The following is a 27,909-nucleotide window of genomic DNA, read 5'->3' on the forward strand; positions in this document are numbered from 1 at the left end:
TTACGGTTATTCCTTACTTTCTCGGAGAACATTTTTCACATCTCATGTTGGTTTTGAGTGTAAAATAGTTTCCAATTGACAAAAAAAAAACCATTGCGGATATCAGGATATGCGTCGATAAATTTTCGGAGAATAATTTTGAAATTAATGAGACCACATGGCAACATTGGGCACAATGGCTGATGATAAGCTATCAATAACAAAAACAATAAGATTTTACTTCGTCTCCTAATCGAAATTTTCGTAAGGCATCAGAATTTCATGCTCCGAGCTTTATTTATCCAGTGATCTCATATTTTAACAGTCGCAGGTATGTTTTTCCTCCCAGAACCACGGAGTCAGTCTCTTTTTCGATCAATGTAACCAATCGACATACTCTAACATGCTGAGCTTCGAGATTGAGTTGCGTGGGCAACTTCACTAATCATGCTTGAGAGGATTGTTGGAAGGTAAGTTACCATAAATTTAGGTGCCAGATTAATTAGACTCGACCCTCCACGCATACCTTCAAGTCAGACAAGAGGAGGTAACTCTTGTCTGATATAAACCCGCCCCAAAATTACGCCTCTCTTTGACAGCGGTAGATATTCTGCAATGATTAAATGAATACTTGCTCATACACACTGGATCATTCCTCCGAGAGACACTGCAATAAAATCTCTCATTTGTGACTTCATTTTTGATTTCAAGCTATCCATTCTATCTAAATGGTCAATCAGATCTGAATCTTCATCAAACCTCTGAGAACCTGCAAGTCCTTTACAGCAGTTCCTTAAACCCTATTGGACTCATAACTGATAACAATATTTCTCATAGCTTAAATAGACTTTAAAGTATAAGGAATGAGTATGAATATAATATAGTGTCAGCCTTGTAGGATTGAAGAAATGATCAAGAGTGGTGCTGTGAGGAAGAGATCTAAGCTACGAGTAAATTCCCACCGTAGCTTTCTTTTGAAGGTCCTGTCATTATTCATCGGGTGTGTGTTTCAGCAGCTCTTTTGTGGGTGTTAATTTCCATGACTGTCAGTAAGACTGTTAACAAAACAGCGTTTGAAAAGAGATTGGTTCTTGTATGTGCGCAAAAGTAGTGGCCTCTAAGGCCAGGTGTAAGATACAAAATTTCAAACATTGCGATTTATATTGTTAGCAGTGCAATCCCTGGACACTTCCTTTGTTGCATTAGTACTTACCTATTAATAATTGGGAGCAGAACTTTTGACTTACTTCGAAGATCATTGAAGAATGGCTTTCCTTGAAGAGAGGAAAATGGCTTTTGGCATTAATATTCCTTAATGATTGATTTTGTTGTTTTGTATGACAGTGATTTTTCTACAAAAATACCCTTCATGCTTATAACCTATTATGTATAAAAGTGACTGCGACATGTGGAACCTAGAAACTGAAAAGCTACCTTGAGCTCTACCAGTTGCTTTTTTTAGTTTTTCAGAAGAGAATTCAAAGCCGAGTAAAAGTATATGAATTACCTAGTGGGAGTAGGTGGTCTTATTTATTTTTTACACGGAGCATGAGCAGTAATAATTCTTCAAACCTTATTTCCGCAGTTTTAACTTGATGAAGGTTTGCTAATACAGGTCCCTAATTTTTCAGTTTCAATCAACTATAATCTTAATCTATGGTGGGTTTTTTATTATTTTTTTCATATTTTGCCGTATGATTTTTCAGAGTGTTTCGGTCAGCAGCAAGAAGTGCGCAAGGAAACGGAGAAATGGACAAAGGCGAAGAGGATGAAAAAATGGTGGTAGAGGAAAGTAGAGGAGCTGGAAGCAGTTCCAGTGATATAGAGGTGAGTTACAAAGCTATATCCTAGTTAGCTTTTTTGTTTCAAGTAAATAAAGAATGCTTGTAAATTGCTCACCTACAACTGGAAAAGCGTAGCATAAATCCTGAAGCTTGCAAAAGAAAATGTATTTAATTTGCTTGTTTTATAAATAATCTTTAAGTTACAAAGCTGGTAAGAATTCATGACTAGATCTACATTTATACCGCCCTTAAGTAAGCGCTAGGCTGTCAAGATTTTACCGCCCAACAACTTGTTGGGGGGGGGGGGGGGGGGGAGGTTAAGGCGAGTCAAAAAACATTGACTTTTGAATTTCAAAATTATATTGATTTGTAATTTTTTGTGTTTTTCATTCTTTTTCTAGTTCGACAACTCGAATTCTGTACTGCTGAAAATTGCCTCTCTTTATGCAGAAAAATTGATGAATGACGTCAGTTTGCTCGTTGGAGGGCACGAATATCCTGCTCATAAGTTAATTTTATGTGCCTCAAGTGAAGTTTTTAGTGTAAGTTTATCTCACAATTGATTCAAAGTAATTTATTTTGAATACAGAAGATTAGGGAGGATAAAATTGATATTCATCTAAAGGATCTAAATATTTCTTGTTGTTTTTGAAATTCTTCGATAAATGTCTTATGCATAATTACTGCACTTAAGCTTTAAGTAGTTCTGCACATTTTACAGTGGAATCAATCATTTTGCCATAAAATTCGACATTTGGTAATGAGTTAAATCAGAAAAATGGCGGTGAGGCAAAAATGCTTGATCACAATAAATTGTCGGTATTTTGGAACTTTCTACTTATACCTCAACAGTAATTTTGAGCAAGTGTGTTGTTATTGCTCTATTATGCAATTTTTATGACAGCAAACATTTTTTTTATTGTTTTACTCACTTTTTAATCTTCGATCCTGATTTCTTACTCTTCTTCTAATTTGACTATGATGTCATTTCGGGCCCTTACTGGTCCATCTTCAGGTCGTGGCGGTCGCGAACACGCGAACGTGTAGATAAATAAAAATTAAATAAAAGTAAAAGTAAAAAAATATGTAATATCGTTATCAGCGCCCGATTATCAATCCGTTTGAGCTCGTGGTTGCAACTCCCTGTGAGTTGCAAAAAGTGAGTAAAACAATGAGTTAACGAACATCTGATAAAGTTATGAATCCAGCCAGCTAAAATTTTCTTTGAAAAAATTTGATGTGCACATGTTTTACAGCTTATTTTGTTCTTCTGTAGGTTATGTTAATGAATCCCCAATGGAGTGAATCAAGGGAGAGCAAGGTTGTTTTGAAAGAGACACCTTCTTGTGCTGCAGAATTTGGTAAATTTCTGACGTATCTCTACACTGGAAGAATTAGGATCAATCAAAGCAGTGTTATGCCAATTCTTGGCTTAGCTGATAAGTACAATGTAAAGGTATGTTTCTTTGACTCATTGTTTTTCCCCCTTTTACTCCGGTTGGTCTACACCGTCTCTTTCTGAACAACTATCTTGTCAAATCTGCAACTGTTCATTGTAATTTTAACCTTTTGAAAATTACTTTCACTGAGACAAGAGCCGTTTGATCAACTCATGTCACACATAATGCTATTCTTCAGCGACATTCATTTTAGTCTTTACTGAATTTGTTATGTTTTTTCAAGATTAATAGAGAATTTCTAGAAATCTGAAAATCACATTTGGAATCATACTTACTGGGGCTGGTTATTAAAGTTATATCCTTGTCATTAAAACCTGCTAAGACTAACCTAAAACAGAGCTATTTCATAGGTTGATGGAACAGTTCATTCTCATATGGAGTCAAACTAGCAATACTGAATCAAAAGAGGTACTTTTAAGTACTCGATAACGTTCTGACCCATCAAGAGGTCAACAAAGAAATCATTTGATCCAGATACTCATTAATACCTGCAACATTGCACACAGAATACTAAATTCAGCTCTGGCTAAATTTTGATAGTATTTTATTTGATTTTTGGTACAACCCTCTGAGCTTCATTAGGTTTTATCTTAAAACTTTCTATCTGCCAATGTTGGAAAAAAGCAGGGCTTAAAAGTGAATTTCTCTGCCTTATTAGATGCGTTTTCTAACGGAAATGTGAGACTGTGTTTGTGTGGAGGCTGCGGTGGAAGCTGATATCATTCAGAGGAATTTTATTTTTTTTCCCCACCTAGACTGCAAGAAATCAAAAACTCTCCATGACATAGATGTATAATACAATCTTTGTGTTTTATGCCTAAGTTCCATGATCATCAGCGAGGCTTTTTTTTGCAATACTTGTACTAAATATTGCACGTAAAATTACTGTAAAATTCACTTTGCAGCCCTGCTTTTCTCAAAATTGGCTCATAGTAAGTTTGATTTTCTAAGGACATCAAGTTCAAAAGACCCTAAAGAACATTATAACAAATAATCTCGAATTTTATCTGGGGTCGAATTCGTCAGAAAGAGAGGCAGATAGCTAAAATTGAATCCCTTTCATCTACAGTCAATATTTAGGAGTTGAAGTTTTGTCCAAAAATCTTTGTTTTATCTAACGTATGAATTTAGTAAAAAGTTTTCATCAAAATTCCTCGCTGCAGCATTTATTATCACATAAATCTATCAGACCAGTTTTCCTACATTGCTGGTTAGTAATCTTGAGTGCTCTGCAACAAATTTTACTCTCTCTCTCATATATGCTTGTGGAATTTTTTATGTTTCAGGACCTAATCTATCTTTGTTTAGACTACATGTGTAATCACATTGCTCAAGCATTTGTACATAATCAATTGATATCATGGTTTCAGTATACTCTTTCTCTGGGTCACTACCAAGTTGCTCTAGTAAGTATCCAAAATAAGAGTATTTTTCTGCGTTTTTTGCCCATCGGAAGGCCCTTGAAAATTTACATTAGTCCAAAGTCTACTTAAATCCACTTGGATGCTGAATTTCAGTGGGCTACACGATGATTTAATTTTCTCTGTTTGCTCAATCAATTTTCCGTGGCAATTGTATAAGTATTGTGCATAAAAAGAGGCAGGAATTTTTTCAGGATGCCCAACTCTATCTATTCTTCAAACGATAAGTACGTTTCCAATCGCTGATTTTCACCTTCGTTACTCATAGTTTTTTTTTTTTTTTTTTTTTTTTTTTTTTTTTTTTTAGCAAGCATGAAGTTTGAATCGACTTTTCTTCATGTAACTATCATCACATTTACAAGTTGACTGTACAAAATTCTCAATGATTTTAAGGATTTTGCATGATTTTTTTATGAGAAATCATTTGTTGTGATTTGTACTTAAATTCTTACCCTTTCTAGTGGTTCATTTGTGAGGTTCACTAGTCTCGAGCATTCGCCCAAGAACTTACCTTTCAGTTCCCATCTATGGTATAATTTAGCTCTTTTTCCAATAAGCATAAAACTGTCTGATAAAATAAATTTTTATCAAAATTAATATTAATTTCTCAATCAAAAACAAGAGAAACAGGCCTCCTAACACACACCAAGAAAACCGTCATTCGAAATAAAGTCACCCTCAATAATGTACCTTATGAAAATGATTTGGAACTCGGCCAACCTTTTTCATGAAGCATACCTCCTCTCCTAAGCAAATTGTTTTCCTTTTGCTCCTTCATCACTTTTTTCCCCCTTTTTTATTATTTTATTTATTTTTATTGTCTCAGTATAGACACTTCTTTTGAGATGCTAAGGGACCTTTTTGCACCAATTACTTGAAAATTCAATTCTCTTTTATAGTGGATTAATATTCAGTACTACCCAGTCACTCTGTAGATTTTCAATCATTTGTTTTAATTTGCAGGTCTGTGAAAATTTTCTAAAGTGGAATCTAGAAAAAGTATCAGAGATCTCAGATTTTGGAAACATTCATCCAGAAATAATGGCAAAGCTTCTTCAGCACAATGATTTAGTAGTTGTTAATGAAATCTCACTGTATTCGTAAGTCTGCATTTCGATATTAATGAGCAGTCGCAATTAACTACTAACATTATTTGGACTGCATTCTGCAATTTGGAACTATAAATTCTGGCTCTTCTTGAAAAACACTTATGTGTATAGGGAAACTAATGGCACATACGTTGTTTTGAAACCGGGCTAGAATCTATAGTTCCAAATTGCAAAATGTAGTCCATTTGGATTGCATTTTGCAAAAAGGAACCAAGAGCATTCCAATGTTGCTAGAATGTGGGAACTTATATTCTTTGCAATAAAATTACTGAAAACATGCAAAAAATTGAATTTACAACGGTAATTTTCGTAATGAATTCATAGTTTATTGGCAGTAAAAATAAAACTTGTTTTGATGATTATTTTTTATTTGGAAGGTAAAAAAAATTTGCACAATCTTAGCGACATTGGAATGCTTGTGGTTCCTTTTTGCAAAATGCAATCCATTTTAAAGAATAATCTATCGTTGCCAATGTGAACACCATGATTTAGGAAAATATCAGTGCATCAACTTGCCGACTGTAACTGTGTTTTTTTTTATCTGCCTCCATTGATGCCATGATGCCAATCATGCAAAAATGATAAAATAAAAGAAGATTTCAGAGACAAAAAAAGAAAAAAATTGTGTTAAAAAAATTGTGATTGGATCTGTCAGAAGAGACCTTAGGTCACTCTTTTAAAATGTATCCACAAATGGCCGTTTAAATATCACTTAGGTAACTAAGGGGAGTGGGGAGTCTGAGCCTGTTGTGAAAGATCCATCGAAAGGAGAAGGCGGTTAAGACCAGTCTTATACAAGCATTCCACTTTAAAAAAAAATAGTATTTGTCTATGAAAATGACAGCTATTTTTCAGGCCCCTTTGTTATTTCCCGAAAAATAGGAGGAGAGGTCAGGCCAAAGACATTGAATCATGTAGACTGTGCGTTCGGCTCGGCTTAGTACTGGCGGAGCGAGGCAAGTCTCTCGGAGCCTCATAATGGGCGGGCGGGGAAGGGGAGAGAGCGTGTGTCCCAAGCACTCGAAGAGACTGCAGAGAGGCAATGGAGAATTCATGCCCGCGCTCGGTTTTTCACGAATATCTCGTTTAGAGTCCATTTTCAGACAAAATTCCTAAGAAGAAAAGTTATAGAACACGTAATTTTACAGCCGATTAGAACTGTTTCATTTTTCTGAACTAATTATTAACCGAGGAAAAAAGCCTCACAATCTGACAAAAATTCACTGGAGCCGTCAGGAGCCACTACTCCGCATGCGCAGATGTGCGCAACTGGGACACACGACTTCATCGATGCGGGTCGGTGCCACCACTCATCACATGTGAATTTTTAAAAGTTGCTTCGCTTTCCGTAACACAGGATGCATGGTCTATGTGATTCAATGTCTTTGGGTCAGGCCAGTCTGGTTTACAGTTTTTTCTAGTTCAAAAGGAAGGACAATCAAGTTTTAGTATCTATCTGAACCATTTTGCCATTAATTATTATTATAGTATTTTTGGCATATTCTTCTATTTACATCTATCTTGTGTTTGGATGATATTAATTAATATCGATAATCCAATGATTCTCTCCAAAATTATTAAAATTACAAAATATAGTACAGTGTGATTTTCTATGATTGTGTTTCGGTGCCTTGTCTTGGGTAGAGGGGGTATAAAAGTTGGTCAAAATGCCGTATGTAATACTTGATTGGCCGTGAAATTGATTGAACTAAATTAATTTTATTTTTCCAGGTGTGTTGTCCGATGGCTGGAGATTCAAGAAAGAATATTAATGGCCGAGTTACCAGCAGAAGAGGTTGAAGCCCAGTTGAGTTCCTTTGTTGAGCAGACCATGATCAACATAAGGTTTCCAATGATGACCCCTCGCCAGTTAGCTCAGCTATTATTGTCACCTCTCGTGAAACGGTTCAAAGAGTTCTTTATTGAAAGAATGGCCATGGGAATGTCCTTTCATTCAGGTACAAAGACATTCAAATTACTCGACAAATAATGGCCTGACTCATGACAGTTAGATCGTTCCTCGAGCCTTTTTGCCTCTTAATGATTGACGGCAACTGTTAGCATTACACATTTCAAAGCCTTGGAAAACGTTATTTGCTGACAAAAAGTAAAAATTTACTCCTTTGAAGATCATATTTTTTTTAGCATGCAAATGCTGTTTCATGCTCTTTGAAAAATGCATGTTTACATCCTGTTGAATCAGCTCAGCTTAGCATGTAAAATGCAATTAAAACTGTCGAGAGGTGATTGTTTTTCACGGAGAGTACCAAGTTTGAATTTTATTTGAAATATTAGTGAAAGAAATGCTTGACCTTGTGAGACAAACTAGCAAATATCTTGTGAAGATCAACACCATAATATATGGGTTTACAAATGAAGTAAAAAACAGGTGAAATTTTAAAATTTTTCAAGCAAAAATTGTTTTTAAACCTAAATTTGAAGCTCAGTAAATTTTTCAATTTCAAAATCATAAATTAGTAGTGTATATTTTTATTGTTTTTTAATTACTTTTGATTCAGAGCCAAGAGAAAGAAATGAAACCCCTGGTAATCTTGTATTTATTCACTTTGTGCACTATTTATCACGCAAATAAAAGTTATTGTAACTTATTTTGAAAAGCGTGGTAAGCTATTACTCCTTATTTTATATATATTTCCTTATTTATATTCTTAATTTTCGTTTCAGGACAAGCTGATCGAATTAGAAAGATTTGCCAAGAAGAAAACGGTAATTTATTATTCACACCTCGCCTGTATACTGCATCAGAGTGGAGTTCTGTGCTGACAGTTGAGAATTTCACGTCTTTACCTGCCTATCAGTCTCGCACCTTAGTTTTCACGTCGCAAGTTCAAACTGCCGAGCATGAAGGAGATAAAACCTGCGAATGGGTAAGTATTTTTTCATAAATATCTATGTAAATGTTTTTGATGATAATTTTGACCACAAAAGAAAGGTAGACATAATCTCAGGTGACATTGGTGTAATGTATGTGGGTGGACATTCCTATGGGCAAAGGCTATCTTGTCCATGATGACCTCAACTTTGCGAGCCTGTAAGCCAATCTTAGTAAAAATCAGTAGCACTACTGTCCTTGAAAATTTTTTCCTGGACCTTAATGGACGAATCTAAAATCTTTAGTTTATACTAAAACTTAGTAGCAATATTTCATTGACAAAGTTTAACCTCTATCTTTCAGACTGAGTGTTAGTATCTTTAGCATTGTGCTTAAAATTTCAGTGTACAACTGAAATTCTCAATACTGAGGGAAAAAGCTCATTCCATTACGTTATAGGTTCAGTTGGATCCATAACAGTATTTTTTTCTTTGAGGGAATATCCTGCAGGAATGAGCTTTTTTCTCTCTTTTAAGGATTTTAGGTGTGAATTGAATTTTTATGCACTTTGGTAAAATCACTAAAACTGTGTCTAAAAACGACTCATGCGTTGATCTCCAATCTGTCTGTATATTTTTCAGTTTAAATGTTAACGTTTAGTCAGAAGCCAACCTATCTGTGATTATTCTGTTAGAGAGTTATAAGTTAGTAAACAGTGTTTTTTCCTCTCATGCGATGTGTGTTTTAAAGAAGAAGCTGAAGGTGGATTACCAGTCATAACTGAAGGATTGATTCTTAAGGTTATCAGTTAGAACAAATGATAAGGATTGCGAAGGAGAGTGTACAGCTATTCCTGCAGAAAAAAATAAATAAAAATAAGGAAAATTAGGGTAAAGTCCGTAGTTGACTTACATTGATCATATCTAAAAAGGCATTGAAGGTGTTTTCACAATTTACATCCCAAAATTAATCTTTATTTTACATAATTTTGTTTATATTTCAGGTAGTCGATTTTTACCCAAAAGGCATCTGGTTCCAAAAGTGCTACCTTATCGTGTGGGAAGGCACCATCAATCTTCCAGAACTAATCTTAAAAACAGTGCGGCTTTCGATCACCTGCAAAGACCCGCCATGCAACCCAGATGATCTTCGGGTGAAAATAGGCATCCTGATAAGCGGCGTTCAAGACGATGTAGAGCATATAATGTGGACGGTGCAGAAGGTGTATCGGTTCAATGACGAGGAGCGACTTTTGAATTTCGATGACCTCATGTCCTACGCAGAACTCAACGACAATTTGAACCTCTTGAATAGGGAAGCCCACTCATCAGACCAGGATAGAAGTAAAAACAAGGAATCCACTTCCGGAGACCAAGACAAGAGTAAAGTCTCACCGTTTTTAGTCGGCCCAAATAGAGATACATTGAAAATTCATATTTCTGTTACTCCGCTGTTCAGACACTCGGGTACCGAGCCGATTTAGCTTTTGTTATCCTAATCCATTATGCAGAGTGTCTTCTTCTCATTACAAGTTGAAAACAATTCCAGAGGAGATGAAATAATTGACTTTGACATGTTAAAGCGAAAGCACGATCCATTTTCAAAAGCTTACCGGAACTTTTATTATTAGTTTGTACATTGTATCTAGGACTTGATGAAACTAGGAGTTACCAAGACTCATCAGGGATTGAAAAACATTTGAAGGAATCGGATAATTGATGTTGTAAACCAAGGAAGTTTTCTCTCTCCTGTACTGCCGTGCCAAGAAAAAACGCCGTATGTTGCCAAATTTCCTTTTATAAAACGCGAATTTCCTGGTAAACTTATGAAAATTTTCCTCCCAATGTTTTTAGATAATTTTGTTCGCAATTTCACCTAAAGATTCTGAAAATTTAAAGGAAAAATATTCATGACCATCCTTGATAATGAACATTTTATCGAAGGAAATTTGGCAACTCTCGAATGTTCATACTGCGTTTTTCCTTAGCTTGGCAGTGTAGCCGCACATGAGCAGTCATTTCAGTTTCTTGGGGGAGTAAATGACTTTGAACGCTTGTTTTTAACAATTTTAGCCTCTTGGCTTCTAGACTTTTTTGTTTTCTCTTTTTCGATTCATCTCATGAATTGAATTGAAATAAATTAATTGCAATATTTTATTCCATCAAAATGAGTGAGATATTAAACTGTTGTGTAATATTTACTTAAAGTGCAAAGAAATGAGAGTATAATTCTGAAGAAAATAAGCTGTTAAGCGTTGGTTGTGCTGTACCTGTTACTTGACTACTTGTTTTTGTTTTTTATTTTATTTTTAATTTAAATTTCAGTGTTTTAATCAGTTTTGCCTTTTTCCTATTTCTTGTTAATTCTGTAACAATGAAACAAAGGCTCATTTTTTTTTTTATTCAGTTTAATTCTATTATTTTTCTTTGTTTTTTATCCTCCTGCTTAAGGTTGATACTTAATTTATTCATTGATTTATTTTTATTTACGATTAAATCAAAACCTCGTCAAAGGTAATATAGGTACAGACATCCTTTGATTCATAAATTGTGATTTTAATTTATGAAGAAATTTTCTAAAGATTCGGCTAACAATGACATTGCAATATGTCATTTATGTGCAATTGTAGAAATGATTATTCAAACCTATTTCAAGTAGCTAGTCGGATCACAAAGAGGACATACATTTTCCAACTTCCAACAGCAAGGAACGCAAGGAAAGTGAATTTCTGTTGTTCGATTGTTGTTCATCTTTGTTTATGTGAACCATTGTATTTTAAACTCTTCCTATATGTGACTGTTTGCTTAAAAGGATCCTCGTTGCTGAACAATTTGACAAAAAAGCTCTGAAAGTACGAAAGTTGTGACAGTTTGAAGTTCACAATTCAGAAAAAGAAGCCTCAATAAATAGCTGTTCAAAGTTTTAATCTGTTGTATAAAAGCGTAAAATTGACTTATTTCAATGGAAGTTCATGTTATTCATTGGCATTGAAACAAAATGAATTGCTTGCAACCTATTCTTTAGGAAATCAGAGGGTGTTTTTCTAACAATTACTGAAATTCTAATTTTTCCATTGAACTTGATAAAAATTGTTCTTCAAAAAAATTTGCACTGAGATCCTTCCTCTGTAAACAGTCCCTAATGTAAAATGATATTTTAAGAACTTAGTTAATTCGGTCATCACTTGAATCTTTCCAGGTGTGCAGAAAGTTCCAAACTGCCGACCATTCGCTGCGATCTGGCATTTTTACCTCTTGATTGTATCTTTAATTTGCCCCACCGTGGAATATCTGATTTTATGGCTAAATGCTTTATGTCACGGTAAAATGTGTGATTCGCTCTACTCTTACGAGAATTTATCAAGAGTAAAAGAATACGTAAAAGAAGGATAATTATTGCTAAAAATTGTTGAGCATTTGCTGCAATCCTAGGATCGCAAGATTTAATATATTCTGCACTCCTGAATCTTTTTAATTCATACTATCTCGTTACCGCACCTGTTTGCTATTTCGCCATTACCTCATAGATGAGCGCTTACTTACACTTGTACAAGTGCAATGATAAAATATGAACTCAAAATGTGTAATATTAGTCCCTTCTTTTGTAGTGTGAACCGCGGTTCGAAATTGCTGTGATTTCACTGTAATTTGTAAAAATGTATTTTTCAAAATGTTTGCCTTCTCCACTAATTATCGCAAAGGAATTTGAACGTAAACAGCCGGGGCAAATTTTGAAAATTTGGAAAGGATTAGCTACAAGAACGTTTGCCCTGTATTCTAGCTATTCTATTTTTATCACAGCTAAAATATATTATATTTTTGAACTAATTATTTTTATCAATAAAAGTTTCGTTTTCATTAAAGTGCGTTCCTTGCTTTGTCTTTTTCTTGAATATCCCCTCATTGGTGACTCTTATATTCAGCACCCCAGAATACTTTCATGAGGCCATTCCTCTAGAGAGAAGGTACTTGAGCATTGTAAAATGAGAACATTAAATTTGCATGAGATCTGTAAGTGTATTGCGGCCTCAGTCCATCTTTCCATATTTTGAGAGTACCACCTTGTAAATTGTGTATTATTCACAACTAAGTATATTGAAACGATGAAACAATACGAGACAAGCCTTCTCTCAATCATACAGCAGGTATATCGCATTTCAAATTTCGATGTCTCATCACATGGAAAAAAATGGATTGCTGATTTAACAATTAAATTGTTACCTTTAAAATATGTCCGACATGTTTCAAACGTACATTTTACAATAGTGGAAAGCTATTTTAACCTCCTTAAATTTTATTTTAAAAAATAGCCGAGAAGGGTTTCCTAATACGAACATTTTAACAATTGTTGAAAAATGTTCTGAAAGGTTGTTGCTTGTAGGGAGAATATTACTATGCGACATTTAAATTGAAACGGAGCGGGGGAGGGGAGGGGGTTGTCAGAAAAACTGGCCTTTACCACCTCTAATTCGGGTTTCAATAAAACCTCCCATGCAAAGCGTTGAATATAAATTTGGCCAGGCCGGATCGGAAAAGTTGACACTTTTCATCTGCCTGGGCGGATAAAGCAACTTCGGTTTTCATACAAGGAGATCAAAGAGGTGAACTCAGCTGAAACAGGGTCTAAATTAGTTTAGGTTCACCTTGTAAGTAAATCTCATGAACATGAGGATCGATGGCCGAAGTGTGAAACTACGTATCTTCGTTGGCGACGTTGCAGACTTCCTGCCATGCTTCGTGGTTTCCTTGAAAAACAAGTCAACATAATTCATCAATAATTTTAGTGATTTTTCTTACCCATCAGCGGAATATTTTGTAAAAATTTCGAGCTATAAAGTTGGCTTGTTTCTCCTCGAAAAAATAAAATAGAAGCGGACATTGCTAAACACCGCAATGTTGGTACGTGGTTTTAAACCTCAGCCATCGATATGAAGTCATACACAAATTTCAGAAAAATTTGAAAAGTCGCGGTCATTTGTGACCTTCATTGCCTCATGGGGTATCTCTAAATTCCCTAGAATTTCCCATTTCATAGCTGTCCATGGCAACAGGAAAGACCATCGTAAAAAGGGTGATCATTGAATTCTCTTATTGATGATTCAAAATTGAAAAATTGCTCTGAAAGAAAGGGGGTTGACGGAACATGATTGCAAGCATTGAACATTATAACACCGAGGGAACACCTGGGGGAAACTAGAGTCCGGGGAAACTTGAACTTCCTCTCGCTGTTGTCACATTTAGTCACATTTGGCAACGTTGCGCAATGATAAAAACAAATAACCTCGACAATTTTGCTCAGTCTCCGAAATTTTCTTCCAAGCGCCTTGAAGTCGAGTGTCTCGCGTGTTAACGTTGTGCGATGTTTTAAGTTATTATCACAATCAAACAGGAAAATTGCTTGAGGAAGCTCTTGAACAACTGTAAAATGGCCGATATCATTCTGGGAGGAATAGAAGGGTAAGTGTCCCTTTCAGTGAGCTGCTTCTGAACTTTTATCATTCATTTCCAACTTGTTGATTCATTATCATCCATGTGGGTCGTTAAATTATGGTTAATTACACGTGACGAACACCTCACTCTATCTCCTCAGCTTTTTCTGTCAGTGACCTCTCGTTTTATTCTCGAGTAACATCTAAAATAGGAAAGAGATTTTTGCTCTCGCCCACTTTCCAAAACTCTCACTGTCATGCCATGTGTATGATTTTTAGCCTCCGCAATGAAACCTCAGTCGGTTCCAATGTGTTACTTCCCGTGTTATGCCAGAAAAATTCGAAGACGTTTCATGTTCATGGAAAAGTTACTTACTGTCAAAGGGAATCGGTCACATGGTACAACTTGCGTGGGTGAACTTTTTCAGGAAGAGAGGGTAGAGAAGTCCATACTCTATATATGGCCATGTGGAGGCAGCATTGTAAACAGCTATTTACGAATTTTAATTTCTATCATTGAATGCTAAAAACCTGTTTCCATAGAAGATAGAGTGTAGGTCTGAAGCAGAGGCTCCTTAAGTCAAACAATGCCACAAGATTCTAAGAATTCTGTAGAACAAGCCTCGCTGGTAAATCTCACATGGAAAGATTCTCACTTTCACTTTCCTCTTTTGGATTCTTCTCATGAACCTCAGTTTATAAGAGCACTGTCTTATCGTGAGCGAGGATTTGCATTTACATTTCCAAGAAAACATTCTCTCTAAATCTTCTAGTTGTTTTTAAGTCTTGCATTGATCGCACTCAAGTGCTGACAAAGACAGACATGCAAGATTCACCAATTTGAAGCCATGTCTAATTTCAGATATCCTTCCACCAATATGCATGGGTTGATTCTGTTCCTCTGGTTTCAATAAGCACCAGGTTTTTCTTTTAAATTTTTTTGTTTCTAATTCTTCTTTACCAATATTTTTGTAAAGTTGTCATCAGATTTTTGCAGTTTCTGTACGGTAAACAGAGCTGAACTAGTTTATTTTCTAGCAGGTGTTGTACCCCCCCCCCCCCCATCTCCTCAACTCAAAGTCCCTTGTTTCATGATCTATTTAATTGCAGTAAATTATCAAGTCTTTAAGAAAGGGAGAGTGAGTCATGGTGGGGGGGGGGGGGGTAACCCATTAAGTGTAGTGAGGAAAGGGTTGTAATTGTAACGAATAGCAAGGAAGAATCCACGGCTGTGCTTGTGATTCAGTTTTTAAAGCATAGTAAAAGTCATAACATACTCTGATGTGGCAGATTTCTCTCCTTGTCTCAGTAACTAAGGGGAAAGAATGAGTATTATTTTTTGGCATTTTTACTACATAATGTTTCCTCCTCCTGCGAAAATATCAAAGAGGAACTTTTATTCATTTCTCCTTCAAGAATCAGCAACAACCGAGTTTTCGGAAGGTTGCTAGGACGATGTCTTACTCAGGGATTGTTTTTAATTACCTACCTATGTCAGACAAATCAATAAAAAATGAGGGAGGAAATGATTTTATAATTTTTTTTAGGATACTGTGTATGCTGTAAGTGGATCATTTTGCCATCAAGGATAGTGGAATCCAAGCTTAATCAGCCAGTTCAGTCACCTTCAGTGGCATCATTTTAGTCAAACTAAACCTTAAGGGAGGTAGAATCCGTCAGACTATAAGACCCATGACAAAGGAAGTAATCATCACCTTTCGCCCCCCCCCCCCCCCCCCCCCGTACCCCTGTGATGAATCATAAGGAAGGTGCTTTTTTTATTTTTAAAACTCCCAATCAATCTAGAACGGATTGAAGGGTAAAAAAAAATTGAGATCCGAAATTTAAATACGTTTAACTGTGTAACGTAAGGGCTGTTGGGAAAGAACGCAGCTAAATGCCTCACGATTCAACACCTATGTTGCTGTGCGAGGGAAGAACGCCGCATTAATCTTCAGGCATCCCCATATTTTCTTCAATAAAAATCGACTAAGAAAATTGTGAATGTATCTCATTGAAATTTTCCGAAAATTTTGAACGCGATTTAATCTAAAATATCTGAAAATTTTAAGGAAAAATATGCATGACTTATCAACGTTCGAATTTTTGCGCGGCGTTCTTCCCTAGCACGGCAGTATGCACGATTGTGCGTTAAACGTACATGCTGCTGTCAGGGTTGCCACAGTCAGGGAATACCGGGAAATGTTAGGGAATTCTAAAAAGTCAGGGAAATCCTGGAAATGTCAGGGAAAAATCATCAAATCACCCATTTGCTTTTTCGAGTGGGTTTGACGTTTCGAACAACAAATTTTGCCCGAAAACTATTTCTAATTGTGTCTTTTTAAAAATATGGCATTTGTTCAATTGTCAGGAATTTCCCCACGATGTGTCAGGGAAATGTCAGGGAATTTAGTTTTCCAAATTTTGTGGGACCCTGATTCTATAAAAATTTCAAGCTTTCCTGGCTTGCTCTCTCTGAAAAAATGAAACTGAACGAAATGGAAAAAAAAAGGAACGAAAGTTCGGAAACCCCGCAATGAGCATACGAGGTTTCGCTGTTTGGCCATCGAATTTATTCACGTCTCTTACGATCGGATCGACCCCTTACCTGGGACAACAACATCTCCAGAAACCCGAACGCATTGTGATTTCAATAAATAAATAAACGATCGGCGTACAACTCGTTATGTAATGACTGTACGAGTTTCATTGTGAGCATGTTTCCAAGGGGCTTCTGAATCACCTAATCCGCTCTCTGCCCGCCAAAAAGTCTTATCTTCGACTCGCAGTCGCCGATGTCTGTCTCGACGGCCAAGTCTCTCGAGATTTCCGGAGGCCGATTTCGAGCCCACTCCAAATGAAAAGCAGTCGACATCGGCTGTCATGTCAATCGCGGGCGAAGCGAACCGTTCTGCCGTGTTAAGGAAGAACGCCGTAAGTCCCCTCGGAAGTTGTCGAAGTTCGTTTGATAAAACACTTTTTCTGGGAGACTTGCGAATAGTTTGATTTTCAGAGAATTTTCTCGATTAATTTTAATCTCAATTAGATCCCTAATGGGATTAGTTGACTCCTTGCACTGAAACAAAAATGGGAGGGTATGGATTCGATCGACATAAATCGATCGAAAAATGAAATCGTGAATCGATCGACACCGATTCGATCGACAATTAATTTAAGAACACCCTTATCGATTCGATCGACATGAATGGATCGAAAAATGAAAACGTGAATCGATCGACACCGATTCGATCGACAACCGTGAATCAATCGACAAACCCGTGACTCGATCGACAAACCCGTGACTCGATCGACAAACCCGTGACTCGATCGACAAAACCGTGAATCGATCGACAAAAGCCGTGAATGGATCGACAAACCCGTGAATCGATCGACAAACCCGTGAATCGATCGACATACCCGTGAGTCGATCGAATCGGTGTCGATATCAATTCATGTCGATCGAATCGATACGGGTGTTTTTGAATTAACTGTCGATCGAATCGGTGTCGATCGATTCATGTCGATCGAATCACGTTTTCTTTTTTCGATCGATTCATGTCGATTGAATCGACACCGGTTTTTTAACAATTTGTCGATCGAATCGGTGTCGATCGATTCATGTCGATCGATTCACGTTTTCATTTTTCGATCGATTCATGTCGATCGAATCCATACCCTCCATAAAAACGTTACGGGCTTCGTTCCGGGCTCGAAGGCCGAAAGTTCCGGGCGCTGGAGCTGTAGTCTCGATTGCTCCGGGTGCTGCGCCCGGAACTTTCAGCTTCTGAGCCCGGAACGCCGACGGCATGTCTATGTAGCCCGTAAGTACGGCTTCCATGGCCTGGGTTTTTTTTCAGTGTATGGACACAGGGTTGCCACAGTCACGGAGTACCGGGAAATCCCAGGGAAAATGACGAAAATGACAGGGAAACTTTGTTAAATCATTTTTATTTGCTTTCTTGAATGGGTTTGAGGTTTCGAATAACTAATGCCTGATAAATATTTTAAACCATATCTTCTTAACCACCTGTCATATCTTCAATTGTCATTGAATTACAGCAAAATGTGGCGGGGAAATCAGAAAAATGTCAGGGAGTTTCATCTTCTAAATTCTGTCGCAACCCCGGGACATTGCCACCCCTTTTCCCTGTGGACACTGAGGTATTTCAGGTTCAAACGCAATGCTTCAGGTGAATGAATCAAAGTCCCCATCGTGTAGCTGATCTTATAAGACACGATTTTTGAGGGTTTTTTTTTTTTTTTTAGCAAAATTCAATACAATTTTTTTGCGTTGATTGTATAATTTTATTAAAAACCCAACAAAAAAATCTAAAAATTCCGTCAGATGTTTTCCAAGAACAGGCAAGGCAAATGATACGGAGACTCTCATGATTGGTTGACCGGGGACCTTGTTTTTTAACCTGAAATTTCCGAGTGTCCACAGGGGATTAACTGAGACTCTCCGTTATTTTCAACGAAAAATATTCCCAACTGTTATCGAAAATACATATTTTATTGGAGAAATTTGACAACGCCCGAGGCGCATATGGCGTATTTCCTCAGCGCGGTAGCGTTACGAGAAGTGGCGCCATTAATTCGCGATACCCGTTTACCTAGCGAATCGGTCGGTATTGAAACATATCTTTTATCCGATGAGCCCTAGAATTCAATCATTTTTATGGACTTAAAGGGTCATCGAAAAATGAATTTGCTAGGTTCATCACTCACCGATTCAGTGGTGCGATCAATCTCGATGACATCCCGAAATGTTGGTGGTTCGTCTGTCTAATCGAACGTCACGAACAATAAGCAGTACGAAACTATCTAGGTTCGGAATCTAGAAGAAATACACGTGTACAATGTTACCGTGTTACCATAAAGGAGCAGGAACGCGCAAATGTTCGAAAAAAAATTGAGGAGATTTCGAATTTTGAAGAAAATTCAAGTAACATAATTCCAATTAACTAATTGATACAACCAAAACAGCAAAATTTTTGATGTGCCCATAGCGGTGTATCGATGGCCAAAAAGCGTAACCACGTATCTCTGTTTGTGACGTTGCAGATTTCTTGTCATACTCTGTCGGTTCTTTGGAGAACCGGTCAACGTAATTTCTTGAAATTTTCCTCGATTTTTCTCCCGAATTTCTTGAATACTCTTTACATTACAAATTTCAAGCTATGAACAGGGCCGGATTAAGGGCATTTAAGGGGGTGGCCACATGGGCCGCGGCCCATGGCGGCAAATCTAGCAATTTTTTTTAATGTACGTATAAAAAAATCGGATTCAGAAAAAAAAATTATCAGTGAGAAAAGGGGACAAAATCTCTCTTTCCTGAGAGAATAAGAATTTCGAATTTTTTCGTTTTTCGGTGATACAAGAGACAGCATCTTTAATTAGTCGAGTTAAGAGAGGAACTAAACACGCAATTTGGCCTGGAGCTTAGCGCAGAGAGGAATGATGACGAGGACTTGAGATGAAAAGGACAAACGCTCGGCCCAGCGGTCGGCATGTAACGCATAGCGCCTACAAGACTGCATGAATACTTCGCGCATCGCGTCAAACACAGTGCGGTCAGGAACGGTTGGCGTGAAACGCATAGCGCCTACAAGACTGCATGAATACTTCGTGCATCGCGTCAAACACAGTGCGGTCAGGAACGGTTGGCGTGAAATGCATGGCGCCTACAAGACTGCAGGAATACTTCAGGCATTGCGCCAAACACAGTGCGATCAGCGCGGCGCAGGCGCAGCGGCGGCGGAAGTTAGAATTATTCAACCACATTTATGTTTGTTCTTTCAAATTTTTTGGCTCATTTCTTATGAATGGAGGACCTTGTCCACCCAGAAACAGGTTTACGGAACTTAACTTTCGCTTTTCTTTTCCTTTTCTTTTTCTTTTCCCCCTTTTTCTCTCTATTCTTCTTCTTTTTCTTATCTCGATCGATTTTGGGAAGAAAATCACGAGCGCATTGTTTTCTGTGTCGGATGTCTTTCAAGCTCGTTGTTTTATGTATATAGAGGCGTAACTCTAGCGAACCATCAAATCTTGGGGAAGGCAAATTACAAATCGGCGAAGACGGATAACATTCAGCACCCCTGGATCTCTTTTCTCCCGTGCCCAGTTACAAATAAATAAAATAAAATGTTAAGGAGGAACAATTAAAAAAAGAATACTGCCGTGCTTATAAGGACGAACGCCGTATGAACTTTCGTGAGTTGCCAAATTTTCCCGAACGAAACATGTATTTTTGAGGAAAGTTATGTATGTTTTTCCTTGAAATTTTCAGATATTTTAGATTAAATCGTGAACAAAATTGACTGAAAAATTTAAGGGAAAATATGTACAGTTTTCTCAGTTAATTGGGTTTTTCTTGAAGGAAATATGGCAGTACCTGAAGGCTCATACGGCGTTTTTCCTTAGCACGGCAGAACACGTCTGTACGATGGAGGACGTATTCAGATGAATGAGGAATCAAAGTTGACTCATATTTTATGCATTCACCCGATCATCTCGTGGATAATACTGCCGTGCTAAGGAAAAACGCCGTATGAGCCTCCAGGCGTTGCCAAATTTCCTTTGATTCAACAAGAATTCCCTGGTAAACTTATGAATATTTTTCTTCCAATTCTTCAGATAATTTTGTTCGTAATTTCACCTAAAGTTCCTGATAATTTCAAGGAAAAATCTTCATAACTTTCCTCAAAAATAAGCATTTTATCGAAGGAAATTTGGCAACTCCCGAATGTTCATACGGCGTTCTTCCTTAGCACGGCAGAATACCAGGCCGTCGTCGTCCCTTCGGAAATCGGGGGGATTAAACGAGCCTCTCTGGCGCCCCTTTCCCATCACTGACAGAGATATCGTTCGGTGTCGTGTCCCTGCTCCAGCCCTCCTCACCTCTCCCCTAGAGTACCTGTATAGGGAGAGTAGCGACAGATCGGTTCATGGAGGGCTTAGGGCCCAAAAGTGCAGCCACCCTTCTGAGCAACTTCTAACACACAAAATTTCACTGCCAGCCTACAGATTTCAATTCTAACCAAGATGGCTAAGAATGTACATAAATGAGCGTTCTTTCGCAAAAATAAGTACATTTATGCAAAACGTAAACCAAATACATGCTTTCTAAACGACGGTTCGTAACAATTGTATTTGTAAATCGCTCTGGACATTCGAAATTCATAGGTTGGCTGCCCTTTTGGGCCCTAACTTTATTCGCGGAGGCATCGGTGAAGGCCTGATGGACTTTCGGAGCTTCAGATCTGTCGCTACTCTCCCTATACAGGTACTCTACTCTCCCCCTCCTCACCTCCGTTTTAACGTCCTCCGCTGCGTAGTGTTTTGACTCCGGAAAATTCCGGAAATGCAGGTCCACCGAGGGTGTGACGCAGGCACGTAGGTGTCGCATCGATCCGCGGCGATTAATTTTTCCGTGCGACAGATGAATGGCGCATGCTGCCGTTCTAAGGAAAAACGCCGTATGAACATTCCAGAGTTGCCAAATTTCCATTGATAAAACTTTTATTTCTGAAGAAACTCATGCATATTTAGTTTTGAAATCTTCATATATTTTAGATAAAATTGCGTACAAAATCGTCTGAAAATTTCGGTAAATGATATTCGCAATTTTCCCAGTAAATTCGGTTTTTATGGAAGGAAATTTGACAACGTCTGAAAGCTTTTACGGCGTTTTTCCTTAGCACGGCAGAACTGAAGTCTCTTCGTGACTCTGCAGAGAGTTTACTTTTTGAGTTCCAAAACTAAAAAAATCGTCCATCGAATGGAGATGTTGCATGTGTGAGGAATTTGCGATTTGACTGATGATTCTTACGTAAAAGTTCGCGTGAAACACGATGGTGCCACTGGTTTTCTCTGAAATCAACTTCCAAGCTCAAAAAAGCTCTCAAGTTGAGGCCAAAACGGAGGGGATATCTCACCCTACCCTGAGAGTCCACATCTACATCAAGACAAACTCTCCATGCAAAGATATGGAGCAAATACATTGACAGGGCTGCCATTTTATTTGGGGACTCCAAAATTGAAAACACGGCAACCCTGCTAATGTATTTGCTCCCTATCTTTGCATGGAGAGTTTGTCTTGATGTAGATGTGGACTCTCAGGATAGCGTGGGATATCCCCTCCATTTTGGCCTCAACTTGAGAGCTTTTTTTGAGCTTGTGAATTGATTTCAGAGAAAACCAGTGGCACCATCGTGTTTCTCGCGAACTTTTACGTAAGAATCAATACTTAGTCAAATCGCAAATTCCTCACACATGCAGCATCTCCATGGTTTCAAAGAGCCCCAGGACACCCTGTAGATGAACTTCAACCGAAGTCAAGGGTAATACACCTTTTATGAAAATGAAAAAAGATTACATCCGTCGTAAGTTATTTGTGAGATAAGAAATAGGAACTCTGGAACTAATGAACTGGAGGAGCCGCAGGTAAAGAAACCTAGAGCGAGACAGAGAGATCGATCGGCGGAAGAGAGTAAGATAAAAGCTCCACTTCATGACCGTGTCGACGGAATAATTATTGATACGAATTGATAAAATACGCAGCGACGAAAAAATAATCATGTTTCGAGAGGAGACCGCTCGGGTTCTTGAGTACTTGAAAAGTGTGGTCAAGGCGAAGGACATCCCGGTTCATCCGTTCATACTCGAGCACCAATACTGCCGTGCTGAGGAAAAACGCCTTATGAACATTTAGGAGTTGCCAAATTTTTGCTAGTGAAATATTAATTTTTGGGAAAGTTATGAGTAATTGGACTGAGTTCGTCAGAAAGGAATGAACCCACATTAAGCCGAAAATGAGAAAAAGAGGTTTGAAGTTTTATTCTTGCATATTAGGCTCAATGCTGAAAATAACTTTAACCCCTCTCTTCACAATCCAATTTCTCTTTTTCGAGTCACACTTTTCGGCAAGAGAAAATGTACGGCTAGTGGAACTCAAAAACGTTCTTAACTCGATCTTTTCAAAAATTTGGGTTGGTTCCTTTCTGATGAACTCGTTCCAATAATCCTTGAAATTTTCATACACTCCAGACCTTTCGAATGAAATTCGCTGAAAGATTGGAAGAAAAATATCCTAGAGAATGGACCACTAGACAAGGTACGAATTTCAGCATTCTGATACATGTTTCTCAACCAAAATTTCACGTAGAACACGATTCGCGCAACGAAAATTACTGAAAATAACTCTTGACGAAGATGTTAACCTTTTTATTTCACATTGGTTACGAGGAATTTGAACTGCCCGGTTACAAGAAACTCAAAGCTCTACGTAAGTCAAATCGCGCACTGCAACGGTTTCAACAAGCTCCTCAATCGAGTAATGTTCATTTTCCACAATGTGTTGTTCAAACTATAAGCAATTTGCTACAGCTAAGCCAAAGCGTCAAGATTGAGGTTGCCAGATTTTTATATTGCAGAGATTGTCATGATAACGTTTAGCGCGCGTTGTGAATCACGTAAAGCATTGAGTTTTCATGAGCGGGTGGTTTCAATTCACGCACCAAGAGTTATTAAATATCTTCGGAAGGAGTTAATTTCGGTAATTTTCGTTGTGCGCATCGTGCTCTACGTGAAATTTTGGTTAAGAAACATGTATCAGAATGCTGAAATTCGTACCTTGTCTAGTGGTCCATTCGTATTTTGTCGTAGGAAATTTTGGCAACGCGTGCAGGCCCATGCGACTTTCTTTCTTAGGACGGTATAGAGTAGACCTTCTCAACAGTTAACGGCACTCCCAAAGGCAGCCCAATTCTAAACCCGAAAAGTCAGGAAAAACTTATATTTTTGTGGAACCCTGAAGTTTTTTTCCCTCAGTCAAAACACAACATTTTTTCAATTTTAAAAGATTTTGCGCTAAAAGTTTTTGGTGAATAGAAATTTTACGCGAAATAATGCCAAAAACATACCATTGAAAAGCAAGGAAAAATGAATGGATTCCAATGTTAAAATCCCCGAATTGTTCGAAAATGTTAAAATCCAAGAAAATTATGTCACTCTGTTTTTAATTTATCTCTTGAATTTACAGCATTGGAAATCTTTCCTCCGGGAGAGAGCAGTCTTATGGTAATAAGACTCTTACCGACCATTTCAAATTTTGATTTTCTGTGGTCGCGCATCGGTAAATTTGAAATTGCGTAATAGTTCTACCAAATGATTACGCTACGAGGTCTATTTTTTATCAGATTGTCGGGGTGTAAGCGAATGGCAAGCGCACGAGGCTCTAGATCGCTTATCGACGACGGAACTGCCAAACCGCGTATCTCGATTTGCGACGTTGCAAGTTTCTTGCGCTTTTTTTCCTCTTTTGGAGGATAATAATCTTAGTTTTTGCACAAAATTTTGGGTGATTTCTCCTTGCTCTTCCACGATTATTTTTCCAAATTTTCGTCCTAAAATGCCGATTAATATTCTTTTTCAAAAAATAAAGAAAATACGAAAATTTTGAAACACCGTAACTGAAATCGGCGTTTTCGTATAGTTAAACCGACGTTTTGTCATTATCAGATAGACAATCACTGGGATGAAGAGTCTTCATCCGCGCTTAAAATGTATTTGATTTTTTTTTTCTTTTTTTTTCGGAGAAATATTCGAACGAACAGCTTGTCCAATAGTTCAAAAACCTAAGCCTGAATTTCGATGACCCCTTTTTAGCATCCTCTTATTTTCCTTCTTGAAAAATTCCGGGAACAAACAGGCATGAACGGATGAATGGGTCTTGGATCTCTAGTAGTGAGAAAACATCGCCATGATGTTCAAATGACGGGCTTGGAGGATGAGGCGCTTAAGTGCAGTTTTTGATATTTCAAGGAATACGTGTTTTAAGTTTTGAAATTACATGGATCCTCATGGCGGAAAGAAAGTTCAAACTGACTTTTGAATGCTTCAAAATTGGCACTTGGGAGCTAATTTTTCTCAGAATATGCATTAAGACTAGTTTTACATGAAATAATTAATATCCTATTATTTTTTTTTTTCAAAACTGCACTTATGCGCCTTGTCTTCCAAACCCGTCACATGATCATCATAGCTCAAATAAAATATGTTCTATCAGAGATGATCCTGATCCATTTATTTTTGAATGAAAAAATCTTTCTCTATATATTATAATATCTATATTATACAGCTACAAGCAAAATCTTGGAAGCACTATTTCTGACGAACTGCCGGACCGATAAGGATGATCTTTACATGTATGTCATCTGTAGTTGATGTAGATGTGCAAAAAATTATGAAACCCCGAACTTTTAATGTTGTAGAGCTTTTAAAGCTCATGTCACTTAGTCCAATGTTAATAGCGTGAGAGATATGTCGTTTCCGCTAGAAACGTCAAGGTGTAGGATTCTACCTGAGTGACTCGAATAAACAATAAAACAATGGAAAAGCTCGTGACTATTAACTCTTAACGGTCGAAATCCGATTTTTTTTTTTTAAAATTAAGTATTTAAAAATAACATAATAAATGGAAATTTCTCCAGTAAGTGGACTGTGAAATTATGTACATCCAGCTATTCCTCATCATTTACAAATCTGAGTGATACGTCAAAAATTTTGAAATCGATGCAGCTCGAACACAAAATGGTGTATTAAAATGGAAGAACATTTTTGCCTATACACATGCGTATAGGGCCCGCGAAGCGGGCCTCAGGGCGCGAAGCGCCCTCCCGGGGGTTGGACCGCGTAGCGGTCAGGGGGCAGGGCCCCCTAGTAATATCATACGAGTAACACATAACGTCAGAGACGCGAAGCGCCTCGGGCCTCGGGGGTTTAGGCCGCGAAGCAGTTAGAGGGCTTACCCTTTAGTTTTTATGGTGAAAGAATAAAATCATCGCTTTTGGTCCCAAAAATATTTTCAATCAAAGAAACTTATTCAGCGCGAGAATGCCTTCATTTAAACCCAAGAGAATGTGCCTCTCCTCCTTTGTTCTCTCTTTTTTTCCCACAAAAAAAGAAAGAAAGAAATAAAAAAAATCTCCATAGTAAAGAATACTATTTGCATTTTGCAAAAAAGGAACCAAGAGTATTCCAATGTCGCTAAGATTGTGCAACTTTTTTTTACCCTGAAAACATAAACTGATCACCTAGACGAATTTCATCTTCACTCCCGATAAACGATAATAATTTCAAGATGAAAATTACCTTTGTTTTAATTTTTTGTGTGATTTCAGTAATTTTATCGCAAAGAATTTAAGTTGCACAATCCTAGCAACATTAGATTGCTCTGGCTTCCTTTTTTCTAAATGTAATCTAAGTACGCGACATGGAATAATCATCACGGAATCGTTTTGAAAGTTCTCGTTCTTTCTGGTTCTTTCCATGTTCCACTTTTGTAAAAAAGATAACAGAACGCGCGTACTGGACATGCCGACTTTTTTACCATATCGCAAAGGTGAGAACGGAAGTACGGAAACTGCAAAAATCCGACGCTTAAAATTTTCCATTACGAAATGAAGAAACGGTATAAATAAAGGAAGAGATAATTTGCACCGGCTTTATACAATCCAAAAGATGTGCGGAATTGAGCATCCTTTCAAAGCGGCATCAACATAATCTCAACCAACCGTAGCTTTTTAATGAGCTCCAAGGCAGGTGTCAGTCCTCGAGCATTTCGGGGTCTTTGTCTTTCTGAATTTGAATAATTTCCACTCAGAATGTCTGAGGCGCGTCTTTGTAAAATTTCGACTATTTTTGCTGAGTTTGCGAGAACAAAATCAAAATCGAAGAAAGAAACGGAAGAAAGAATCGCTGTAAACTCTGCGGACAGTTTTTCAACCCCCGATATTTAATACGAAAATTGGTTCTTTCTGGCATTTTTGCCCCAACTTTTATACGATACACGATATGATCCGTCAATGTACAAGTTTGGGTTGATTTGTGTTTCAGCTCCTATATTGACCGGAAGTAACACAAGAACACACACATTTTTCTCAGTGTATACAAGCGTGTTTTCATTTCTAACCAAAACTTATAACTATACCAAGCGTTAATCGCACATACTATATGTATAAGCAAATTACGCTTGTTATTTTTTCACTGCTGTGGCTGTTAGTTGAAAAACCAGGCGAAAGAAAGAAAAAACATGGCGCGATAAGTGCCCATAAAAAAGAAGTTCTTTTCGTCTATATGTACTTATAAAGCCCGCGGAGGGAGGCAACTTGGCAATGTTTTTGTTTTGTTTTTTGGACTGTGTACGCTGTTCACATCATCTGTCCAGAATAACGTAATATTAGCTTAGGAAGGGTGAGCAGGCGAACGGGTGAAAGAACTCATTTTTCCACGTCATTTTTGATACAAAAGCTCGCGCTAATTTTCGTAAAGTCGCGGCTCTGGGGAAGCCCCCCCCCCCCCCCCCCACTCACACACACCTAACTCTTTTTCAATCAATTCTGCTGAGACCCTTCTCTTGGAATGCTCACAATGAATTAAAGGGTAACAGACTTTCCAATTTCACTCGATGATGAATGAATGACATCTGTCGTTGCCACGTTTATGCACATATCGATGGCCAAAGTGCGAAACCGCATATCTCCGTTTGCGACGTTGCAGATTTCCTGTCATACTTCATTTTTTCCCGGGAAAACTAGTCCACGTAATTTCTTAATGTTTTTTCTCTACCAGAAAAATATGATGCGTATAAAGCTCAAGCCATGTAGAAAACTTGTTTTTATTTGTTAAAAAATTGAAATAGGAGCGGAAATTTTGAAACACCGCTATAAAGATACGTGGTTTCGCCTATTGGCCATTGATATTGACTCGAAACCTTGACATGTTGCATTGTTAAAGTTCACCCTTGATACTGCACGGACCTTCGCCGTGCTACAGACACCTGATGGAAGGACAAAGGCCGTCCTTTCCAGTCTTTTCAATGCCTTCTGCATTTC

At 37.7% G+C, this 27,909-nt stretch overlaps 2 protein-coding genes across 2 annotated transcripts in view; both read left to right on the plus strand.

Moving 5' to 3' along the window:
• Positions 1-182: 182 nt before the first annotated feature.
• Tango10 (transport and golgi organization 10) lies at positions 183-12,448 on the plus strand. Its single transcript, XM_019053178.2, has 9 exons — positions 183-449; positions 1,686-1,806; positions 2,165-2,305; positions 3,040-3,219; positions 4,510-4,629; positions 5,608-5,744; positions 7,485-7,711; positions 8,439-8,641; positions 9,590-12,448. The coding sequence occupies exons 1-9, from the start codon at positions 427-429 to the stop codon at positions 10,067-10,069; spliced, it is 1,632 nt and encodes a 543-aa protein (XP_018908723.1). The 5' UTR covers positions 183-426; the 3' UTR covers positions 10,070-12,448.
• A 1,419-nt stretch (positions 12,449-13,867) lies between these two features.
• Positions 13,868-27,909, plus strand: part of Nagk (N-acetylglucosamine kinase) — a 43,826-nt gene continuing 29,784 nt past the window's right edge. Inside the window, exon 1 of the mRNA XM_019053168.2 lies at positions 13,868-14,042. Within this exon, the coding sequence (XP_018908713.1) occupies positions 14,011-14,042 (32 nt within the window). The 5' untranslated portion in view covers positions 13,868-14,010. The remainder of the gene's footprint in view (positions 14,043-27,909) is intronic.

Source organism: Bemisia tabaci, chromosome 9, assembly GCF_918797505.1.
Source record: "Bemisia tabaci chromosome 9, PGI_BMITA_v3".
NCBI classification, from domain to species: Eukaryota; Metazoa; Arthropoda; class Insecta; order Hemiptera; family Aleyrodidae; genus Bemisia; species Bemisia tabaci.

What these genes read in the sequence shown, in the direction of transcription:
- Tango10 (XM_019053178.2), top strand. Translation starts at nt 427, where the DNA reads ATGCTTGAGAGGATTGTTGGAAG. An exon ending in AATGAAATCTCACTGTATTC is followed by an intron (nt 5,745 to 7,484) that starts GTAAGTCTGCAT and finishes TTATTTTTCCAG; the next exon opens with GTGTGTTGTCCGATGGCTGG. An exon ending in GGGAATGTCCTTTCATTCAG is followed by an intron (nt 7,712 to 8,438) that starts GTACAAAGACAT and finishes TTTTCGTTTCAG; the next exon opens with GACAAGCTGATCGAATTAGA.